The following is an 11,061-nucleotide window of genomic DNA, read 5'->3' on the forward strand; positions in this document are numbered from 1 at the left end:
ATGAATACAGGCTGAAGACTGCCAACAATTTGTTTCTAGCTTGAGTTTTAAATGTGTTAAACAAAACAAAACAAAACAACTCCGAATCCCACAAGACACAGGGCCTGTGTCTCCCTGTTCTTGGACAGCCCAGGGTACAGGATGCAGCAAAGCACACCCCTCCCCTGGTCCTGCTCAGACAGCACCCTGTGGCCACAACCTGTTTCTGCAGAACAGTCACAACAGGGACGAGTGGGAGGACGACGGTTTCCTGGCAGAGGCAGGGCCCAGGAGACTCAGCCCTCATGGCAGCACGGGCTCCCCCAACCACAGCCTCACCGCAGGCCAAAATCACCAAGCCACCAGGGAGGGCACCCTCCCTTGAGGGCCCTGGGATGGCTGTTGGGGTGGGGTACGGGAGAGGAAACAAGAGAGTATTTAAGGGCTACAAGGCAAAGCAAAGGAAAACACCTGGAAAGAAAACTGCAAAGTGAGCAGCGGCCAGCAAGGACATTGGGCAGCGAGTGGCTTGCAAGGCCAGCCCTGGAGAGCACTCTGAGCACACGCAGGGGTATGCTCTGGCCCATTCAGGATGCGGCCCCACAAAGGCTCAGAGGTAGAAGAGCGAGCACTTGGTTTGGTGAAAGGAAGGGTCACAGGTCATGGATACCTGCAGATTACCACTGGCACATGTGTCTGGGCTGCCCAACCTTGCTCCCGGGAAGCCAAAACACAACACAGGGAGCTAGACTGTGGCTGGAGGCTGGGGAAAGATGCCCGCAAGATGGGATATGACCTCAAGTGCACCTGACTGGGTGCATTGAAATCAAATAGTCAGCCAGGATGCTTCACAGGAAAGAGTGGAGGGAAAACCACCACAAAGGAAGCAGAGTCAAGTGAAGTCGGAAACCTCTTCATGGCAGGCAGGCAGCCCGAGCCGGACCTCTGCGGCTGAGCTCATCTGAAGTTGGTATTTGGCCTAGACAGTCCCACAGCACAGATCCCTGGGTCCCCCCACTGACATAACGGTCAGCGGCCCAACTGTTCCATACACCAGGAGAAAACCCCCTCCACCAGGGTTCCTCCAAAAAGTGCCTGAAAAACTATGGCCTGTGAGGTGCCCTCAAGGGCTTGGTTGGAGCCCTCATCATCATCTGGCCGTGGGTACTGCAGAGCGGGACAAACACCTGTTCCTCAGAGCATACAGGCCCGAGCGTGGGTCAGACCATGTCTGAACCACCACCTGTGAGCCACGCCATGCTCGCACCACCACCTGTGGTCATGCCATGCCCAGAGCACTTCCTGCAGGCTTCACCACATCCACACCATCATCTGTGAGCCACACCACGTCCACACCATCATCTGGGCCATACCACATCCACACCACCACCTACAAGGCCACAAAGACTCCCCACAGCCACCCCTCCCTGCTGGTCAAGGAGCCCCAGAGAGGGGTGGATGCCTGTGGACCATGATCAGCTCAAGACAACCTGGGGGGGCCACAGACCCAGTCTGCACTGGACCCTTGGCACCTATGCAGCTTGGTGATAGGCACAGGTTGCATATGGATGGACAAACAAGGTGCGCGCATCCCAAGCGCTCACCGCACACCACTCACAGGTCTCCTACTGAAACTCATTTGAACCAGCCTGAGGAAGTGAGCCCCTTCTGAAGGGTTCCACGGGGTTCAAACTCTTGACAACTATACAACCCACAGATGGTCCTGCAGCTGCCAACAGAGCACAACCCATCGCTGATGGCAGATCCCTGCACACACACAACTTCTGCATCCACTTTCCTATGATGCCCGGCACTCAGACATCTCTACGGGCTTCCTCCACACACAGGGAGGGACTGGCTAAGGACTGAAGGCTTGCTGGATCCTTTGCAGGCAGCACCTGATTTAAACTTGAGAGGAAACCACACACACAGGGACTGCTATACCCATTTTATAGCTGGAAGACACTGAGACTCAGAAAGGTTGAGAAGCAAATGCAAAGTCACACAACTTGAAGAAAGTGGGCCTAAAAATAAAATTTGGGCTTTTCTGACCCTGAGGTCTGAAACCTCTCCTACTAGGTTATACTAGCTACCTTGGCAAATACCAGAGCTGCTACCAGCTAAATGCCCATTGTGTGCCAGGCAGTGGGATCCTGTTCTTACATTGGGGATGCCTAGATGTGATGTCCCTGCCTCTGTCCCAGGTGGGGGAAGTTTTGGCCATTGGCCTCAGGCTCCCCCTGCTGCAGGGAGGCATTAGTGATGACTAGGACCGGGCATGGTTTCGAGAGAGATCATGTGCACCGCATGCTTGGCCCCACACGTGCTCAGGGGACAGCTGAGTGTGCAGTCAGAATCAGGGCAGACCACCCAGGTGGTGCTCACACCCCTGAAGCTGTGCCTCGCTCCTGAGGAAGGCCTAAAGATAGATGCAGAGCGGATGCTTACTCCTAAGTAGCCACATGAATGGAAGGGATGTGCAGCTGCAAGGCCAGCGACCTGGCCCACCTCCCCAGGCAAGGGCTTCCTGGGAAAATACCTCCTCCATGTGCATGCTGGACACCACAGTGATCGTGGGTTTCAGCTTTCTAACCATCCCTGTGACTGAGGAGAAAAGCAACGAAGACCTTCTGGAAAGGCTACAGGTTCCTTGGTGAGTTGGGCTCTGAGCACCTGTGGACACAGCCAGTGGACGAGCGAGGGGGCAGATGGGGGCAGGAGGCCCATCTGGAGTTCAGCAGGCAACAACTGTGGTCCCTACGGGCGCAGCCCTCACGCTGCAACCGAGCACTGCTGGCACTCACATGCTAAACATTTGAGCCTCAGTCCACAACCCTGACCCTTGGACAAGCCAATGGCTTTCAGAACACTCACCATGCTGTGCCACCATCAGCACACTGGCTTCTCAGATACCTCTGCCACTCCCTTAGCTGCCACTCCATTCTCCTTACCTATCCCCCAATCCCTGACCAGTGCTCACCTAACCTTCTGTCTACAACGCCTGTTCTGGATGCCTAACACTGTATACGGCCTTCACCTACTGGCTTCACCCAGCATGACCACATTCTCCAGCTGCAGTTTCGTTTTTTGTTGCCGAGGCACAAAATGGTTACCCCAGAGTGACAAATGCAAATGCTCACAGGCCGGGACAGGAGACACAAACTAGGAGGTTGAGGGAGGTAGAAGGCGCTGGCAACCTTACCAATGCTCACATTGGCTCCCAGCCACCTGCTGGGCGGGAATGTGGGACCCACACAGCCACAGCTCCCTCACCTAAGGGAAACCAGGAAAGCAAATTCAACAGCAGAATTTCTCGGCTGACGTCACTGTGAGCCAGGCAAAAGTCAACTGGCTGGACAGACTCTTGCACTGGGCAATCTGCTGATGAGTGGTGGTGCTGGGTAGAATTCTGACCAAACTCCAGAAACTTTCTTAAGCCACCCCAGAACACACAGTGGCCTTTCCACTGAGCCACCTCAGCCTGGACGCTTACACCTTGATCAGATCACAGCTCCAAGGGCTCCCCTGCCGCAGCCCAGGGCTGTGGACCTCACAGGCCCTCGTGGGGACGTGTCTTGGGGCTTTTCCCAGGACACCTCATCTGCTGGTATCTGGAACTCTAAAGTACAAACAAGGCTGGGGACAGGGGTTTGGCAGATGGAACTGAAGACTCAGGAATGCTGGAGATGTGACCAGAAGGGCTCCGTACAGATACAAGCCCCCTGTGTCTGCATGTTCAGTGTCCCAGAGGCCAGCCCCAGGAGATAGTTTTAGGCACTCACCGGGACCCACAAGCAGTGCTGGCTCTACCACCTGGGTGGATGGCTATCCAAGTGGGAGGCTTCTTCCAACCTATGCATGCTGCCCTCTGGTAGGCAGCTGGAAGTCTCTGAACACAGGCCTTCTCTCCGGAGTGCGGCTGAGGCTGGGGGAGGATGACACCACCTGTGAAGCAGCTACAGGTGCACAGGCCAGCCATGCTAGACACCCGAGGTGGGGGTGCACAATGGCCCAACCAAGTCAAGCGCCTCTAGCCCCTCCCCCAGCCCAGGTGGGGCAGGCTATGCTGCCCCCAGGGTCACCGTGATCATGTAAGGGTCCTCATCTGCAAGTCCCTGCTGAAGCTCTATCCTGTAACGTGACTGCACTGTGGACAGTGGACCATGAAAAACTCAAGTCAAATGATGTCAGAATGGCAGGGTGCCTCTCAGGAGCAGCCCCTCTCTGAAGCAGGGTTCCTGGGAGTACTAGTGGGTGGGTGGTGGACGGCTGCTGCCTCCAGGATCCTGAATGGCATCCACCAGCACCTGAGTCTTGGGTTCCCAGCCTCCAGACCAGTGGGAGCTACCAGTTGGCGCTACTGGGTCAGGGCAACCTGAGCACGTTGACCAAATCCCACAGTGCACAGAGCCAGCTTGGTTTCCTGAGAGCCACTGAGGCCAACTTCACACTGCTCAGCACCCAGAAGTGTCCCCACCTTTCCACTCCACTGCGGCAGAGCACTCAAGCTAGGCAGCGACTGTAGCGGGGAAGGCCCAAACCACCATCACTGTGATAACCATAAACCAACCTCCACCTTTGCCTTTGCCATCTGTAGATTTTGAATCAAACCCTACTGATGGCTGGATTCAGGCTGCAACTAGCTTTCTGGTGTGGTAAAGCCAGGGACTTGCAGTTGCCCAGTACTGGCAAGCATGGAGCAGCCAAGGCCAGGAAGGAACAGCCCTGCTGTCAGGGAGCTGCTCAAGAGCAGGGTTTCTATTGGCTACTCTGATAAATTACACAGACCTATCGGCTCAGGAGGCAGATGATGATGGGATGCAGGGGGCAAAGATCAAGGTGTCGACAAGGGGCCATTCTTTCTTACAACTCAGGGGGATACCCCAATTTCCTGCTGGCGCTAGAGCTTGCTTGCAGTCCTTGGCTGGAGAGCCCCTTCTATGTTTAGCGTAACACTGTAATGTCTCAGTTTGTGCAAATGTACTGTATGATGTTCCCGCATCCTACTCAATGGCGGAACAATGTGGTTCACAGAAGACATTCTTATCCTTAGGTGACATGACTGTGTAATGCAAGAACTGTAACAGGCCCAGGACTGCACCAACACTCTCAAAAACCAAGCAACACTTGAGGACTACCACTCTCTGATATACAGAATTTTTTTTAAAGATTTATTTATTTTTATTGGAAAGGCGGATATACATAGAGGAGAAACAGAGAGGAAGATCTTCCCTCCAATGGTTCACTCCCCAAGTGAGCGCAACGGCCGGTGCTGAGCCAATCTGAAGCCAGGAGCCAGGAGCCAGGAGCTCTTCTGGGTCTCCCACGCGGGTGCAGAGTCCCAAACATTTGGGCCATCCTCAACTGCTGTCCCAGGCCACAGCAGGAAGCTGGGTGGGAAGCAGGGCCGCCGGGATTAGAACCGGCACCCATATGGGATCCCGGGGTGCACAAGGCGAGGACCTTAACCACTGCACCACCGTGCCGGGCCCGATATACAGAATTAGAAATGGAAGCACACAGACTGATGAGGGGCCCCAGCAGTAAAGGGGAACCTGAAATGCAGGGATGTTCCCCCCAATCCCAACCCCGTGTAGTTCCAGAACTGGCTCTAAACCATTACAACACATAACCTATCAGGACACTACATGTAGGGGCTGGTGTTGTGGCCTAATCAGTTAAGCCACCACCTGCAAAAACCAGCCTACCACAGGGGCACCAGGTTGAGTTCTGGCTGCTCCACTTCAGCTCTTTGCTAAAGCAGCAGCAGATGGCCCAGGTTCTGGGCTGCAGCACCCACGTGGAAGATCCAGAGGAAGCTCCTGGTTTTGGCCTGGCCCAGCCTTGACTGCTGTGGTCACTTGGGGAATGAACCATCAGATGGAAGATCTCTCTTTCTCCCTCCCTGTCTATCTCTGTACTACTCTACCCTTCAAACAAATAAAAGATAAATCTTACAAAGGAAGGAAGAAGGAAGCAATCTCAGCAGGGCGACCTTCCCAACAAGAGCACTAACCACATCACTTCCGGAGCACGTGAGCCGACTCGCTGTCCCCACACTGACGGCCGCCCAGCTCCTGCCTCCCCTTTGACAGGCGGTTCCAGCCTACAGCAAGGAGTAACCAGCAGTCTGTGTCTGGCGGAGACTCCGCTGCCCAGAGCAATGAAGTCGCTCTTTAAATATCCCACAACCCGCTCCCATGTGACACACAGGAAGTGCCTGGACATGCAAGGCCCTGGGACAGCTGATCCAGGGACTGGGGCTGGCTTCAAGCTATGGCCAAGCTTACATCCGAGGAACGTACCAGGCTGGGCGCTCCCTGCCCCACCTGACTGCAGAAGGCTGGAATCCGGGCTGGCTCCAAACTGTGGCCAAGCTAACATCCTGAGGAACGTACCAGGCCGGGTGCTCCCTGCCTCACGTGACTGCAGAGGGCCAGCACCAGTTCTGTGGTCTTTGAGGCAGTGCTTTTCAAACACTCAAGCACCCACAGCTCACTCAGAATTGTTCAAGTGCAGATTCTGACTCCCCTAGGCTCTGGGGTAAAGTTGGAGTCTATCAAGTTCACGGCCATCCCCCGGCTGCTGTGGGGCACATGTGTCCCGAGACTGCTGTGTGCTTCCCCACTGAGCATCTGTGGTTAGTCAAGTCACCTGGGTACCATATGTCACCAGGCACTGTGCTGAGTGCCAGGGACAAGCAAAACAAGGTCTTTGCCCTCAGGGAGTTCACAGCAGCATTAAGACCCACATTGTCTTTTTTTTTCTTTCCTGAATTGCAAAAATCAAGGGTGATATTCAACCTCACGAAGATACAACCCCTTACAGAAGCATGTGCGGAGCGCAAGCACCTGCACAAGCTGTGCTGGAGGTGATAAAGATGCTGAGAGGAATACTTTCGTTTAAGGACCCAAAACTCAAGTGATGCTAAAACCAGAGGTTCTGAAGGACCAGAGGCGTGATGGGTAAAACTGGGCATCCCTACAAGTCTGAATCCACACATGGAGTCACGTTCGTGCACCTTCCCAGACAAGTCTGAATCCACACACGGAGTCACACTGGTGCACCTTCCCAGACCCCTAACCATCTCATTAAGACTTGCTGGCACCAGAGAGCGAGGATGTTAACACAAAGCTGTGTAAGAAGACAGCAGGTGGCAAAGCGGCACCTGGGGCAGGTGTTTGGCGTAACGGTTGAGATGCTGCTTGTGACTCCTGTGTGCCACACTCTGCTTTGCTCTGAGTCCTGGCTCCACTCTCAAGCCCAAGTTCCTGTCTGTGGACACCCTGAGAGGCAGTAGGTGATGGGCACACACACATCAGGGTCCCTGACACAGTTCCCAGCTCTTACATTTGTCCTGGTCCAGCCCAGGCTCTTGGCGGGATTCAGGGTAATGAATCAGACAGGGGATTCTCTTTATCTCCCTGCCTTTCAAATAACTAAAAATTAATTAAAAACTAGAAAAAAAAAAAAAGCGGTGAGGCTGGTGCAATGGCATGCCAAAAAAAAAAAAAAAAAAAAAAGGTCCCTGATGACAGAAGCAGCTTAACTGACATGACAACTAAACCCAAAAAGGTAGGGCAGTGGCACCCAAGTGGAATAATTTGCTACTTTGATGGGAAATCTGGTAATGTCTGGAGACATCTTTTTAATTTTGTTTTTAAGATGTATTTATTTATTTTTTATTGGAAAGGCAGATCAGATTTATGGAGAGGAGGAACAGAGCTACTTCACTCCCAAAATGGCTGTAATGGCCAGAGCTGAGCCAATCTGAAGCCAGAAGCCAGGAGCTTTTTCCGGGTCCCCCACACGGGTACAGAGTCCCAAGGCTTTGGGCCGTCCTCAACTGCTTTCCCAGGCCACAAGCAGGGAGCTGGATGGGAAGCGGAGCAGCTGGGATATGAACCCATTCGGATCCTGCCACCTGTAAGGTGAGGATTTAGCCAGTTGAGCCATTGTGCCAGGCCCTGGAAGTCAGTTTTGATGGTTACATCTGAAGGCTTACTACTGGGATCTAGCAGGTACACATCAGAGAAGCTGTTACAAATCCTATGAGGCACTCTGCAACTAAGAGCTACATCTCAACACTTCAACAATGCTGAGAATGGGGCTGGCACTGGGGCGCAGTGGTGTAAGTCACCCCTGCAATGCAAGCTGGTTCAAGTCCCAGCTGTCTTATTTCCAATCTAGTTCCCTGCTAACATAGCTGGGAAAACAGCAGGAGATGAGTACTTGAGTCCCTGTCAGACTTAAGGGAGACCAGATGGAGTTCCTGGCTTTAGCCCAGCGTAGCCCCAGTCATGATGGCCATTGACGGGCAATAAACCAGAAGATGAACAATCTCTCTCTGCCTTTTGCCCCGATACTTTACTTTTCTTTTTTCCTTTTTTTTTAAAACATATTGATTTATTTTTATTGGAAAGGCATATATACAGAGAGGAGGAGAGACAGAGAGGAAGATCATCTGTCTGATGGTTCACTTCCCCAACGGCCACAAAGACCAGAGTTGAGCTCCAAAGGCAGGAGCTTCATCTGTGTTTCTAATACAGGTGCAGGGTCCCAATGCATTGGGCCGTCCTCGACTGCTTTCCCAGGCCACAAGCAGGGAGCTAGATGGGAAATGGAGCCACTGGGATTAGAACCGGCGCCCATATGGGATCCTGGCGCATTCAAGGTGAGGACTTTAACTGCTGGGTTATCACGCACGGCCCTGATACTTTACTTTTCAAGTAAATAATTCTCACCTTTTTTTTTTTTTAAAGGAAGACTTTCATTAAGGAATCTTTCTGGGGTCCAAGAGGGAGTTTTTTTTTTTTTTTTAAAGATTTATTTATTTTTATTGGAAAGGCGGATATACAGAGGGGAAGACCTTCTGTCCAATGGTTCACTCCTCAAGCAGAGCTGAGCCAATCTGAAGCCAGGAGCCAGGAGCTCTTCCAGGTCTCCCACATGGGTACAGCGTTCCAAGGCTTTGGGCTGTCCTCAACTGCCTTCCCAGACCACAAGCAGGGAGCTGGACGGGAAGTAGGGCTGCTGGGTACCCATATAGCATTCTGGCGCATGTAAGGTGAGGACTTTAACCACTATGCTATTATGCTGGGCCCCCAAGAGGAAATGTTACAAATTGGGCTAGACCGCAGCATTCTGGAACCGTCTTACAACATGTGCTGCCCCACAAGAAGGCCAACACACAACCTGTGGCTGGCGAACACTTGTCCTATGGGAAGGGATCCTGAGAGAACTGATTTTAAAACACTGCATTTAATCTTGAATCATTTAAATGACATGCCTAGCTGGTGGCTACCCAAGTGGCCAGGGCAGACTTTGTCCTGGCCCAGTTCAGCCTTCTTCCAGTGTCCAACCCTGCTCCTTCTCCCTCTTCCGAAATCACATGCATCCAACTTGACTTTATAATTACCATTTGGCTGGGGGTTTGGGGGAGAGAAACATACAAAGGTAAAACAGTAGTTATAAACACCTTAATGAAACATACCCAGTTACATATCCAACACAGCGGCAATCACTCACACCCCCTCTAACAAAGCTGCAGTAACACAGTAGCTCCCGCTTGCTGGGAAGGGTGGTGAGGCAGAGATAGAACAAACAGCGCTCTGTACCTGAAATCAGGGGGTTCTCCTCTCGGGCCCTCAACGGACCCTTTCACTTTTGGGGAGCTGGCCAAGCAAGCAGGCGGGGCTCCATCAGTAGCAACACTTCCCGCTTCACACATCTCTGCCACTCCCGGGCACTCCACGGTGCCAAGCACCGCACGCACACGGGGTCATTTCCTCCTCTGCACAGCCCTTGGGGAGGTGGGGAAGGCACACGGGGAAGCTGCAGAACTTGGCTCAAATCCCACCACCCGCCCAGGCGCAAAGTCGGACGCCCAAGATAACGGGCCTTAAAGCTCCGAGCGAAGGGCCCTGCTCAGCCAAGGGCCGAGAGCCCCGCCGGGCGCAGGGCAACCCGGAGGGGATGCACAGCCAGGGCAGGGTCCCCGCAGTTCTTACTTCTCGATCTCCAACGCCGCCACCTTCCGCTTCTCATACAGCTTGTCGTTGAGGGCCCGCACGATGTTGGGCGTGAGCGGCGCGAAATCCTTCTCTGGGTTCATGGTGGTGAGCCTCGAGGGAGTCCTGCAGCCTCCGGCTCCTCAGCCCGCGGCAGCCGGGACCGCGCCGGGGCCACCGGGGTCTGCGGCTCCAAGCAGCCGCCGGTGCCGGCTCATGGACCACGCCGCCCCAGGACCGCCGGCCTCGCTCCGCCGCCGCGCGTCACTTCGGAACCCCAGCCCAGACGCCCCTCTCGCTCTGCACAACTGACCCCTGCCGCCTAAAGGCTCACGCTACCATTCGCGCCCGGCACCGGCGGCGCTTACGGGGTGGCGGCCATGTTATCGGGTCACATGACTCCGCCCCGCTTCCGCCTTCCGCCGCGAGGATCTGTCCCCAGCCCACCACGCCCCCGCACGCCGGCCTCAGGTGGCTTGGCCACGCCCCCGGAGGCTCCACCCCTTCACTCAAACTCTTGGCGCTGAACCCCATAGCGTGTAAAGTACGGTTTGGGAAGTAGTTGGCCTGCGTGGGGCCCACACACTGATGCTGCCGGCTTTGCACGTGGTTGGAACCCTGGGTTGCCAGGAGCCTGAGTTGTAGTCAGTCTAATTTATTCCGTATTTAGTGAATAGCTCATGGCAATGCTTTTCAAGTGGGAGTAACGCTGCCATCGTTTTTGCCTGTAATACTCTTGAATTGATATTTTCTTCCAATCAACTAAAATCTAAAATTCTTACCTTACCCTTACTTATACCCTAAAATTATCAGTTTAAATAGATGGTTATGGATTTTGTTTCTCACACTTGAAAATGAACTCTCAGGTATCCATAGTGGCCGTGGTTTTACCCTTTGGGTGTGGGATATGTTCAGACAGGCAGGCTCTGACACTGCCCAGGGCAGAAGCTCCAGGTCTCCAGACGGAGCTGACGGAGAGCAGTCTCTTCTGGTAATTTCAAAATTAGGTGGTGGGACAGAAATCACTGCCACGTGGTAAAAGTTTACAAAGCAGTCTGTGGCTGTGTTGCAG

General features: G+C 53.7%; 1 protein-coding gene across 1 annotated transcript in view; it reads right to left on the reverse strand.

The window, feature by feature from the left end:
* VAC14 (VAC14 component of PIKFYVE complex) overlaps positions 1–10,382 on the reverse strand; it is a 92,145-nt gene extending 81,763 nt beyond the window's left edge. Inside the window, exon 1 of the mRNA XM_004584011.4 lies at positions 9,990–10,382. Coding sequence (XP_004584068.2) covers positions 9,990–10,093 — 104 coding nt within the window. The 5' untranslated portion in view covers positions 10,094–10,382. The remainder of the gene's footprint in view (positions 1–9,989) is intronic.
* Positions 10,383–11,061: the final 679 nt, after the last annotated feature.

This window comes from Ochotona princeps, chromosome 16 (assembly GCF_030435755.1).
Source record: "Ochotona princeps isolate mOchPri1 chromosome 16, mOchPri1.hap1, whole genome shotgun sequence".
NCBI lineage: Eukaryota > Metazoa > Chordata > Mammalia > Lagomorpha > Ochotonidae > Ochotona > Ochotona princeps.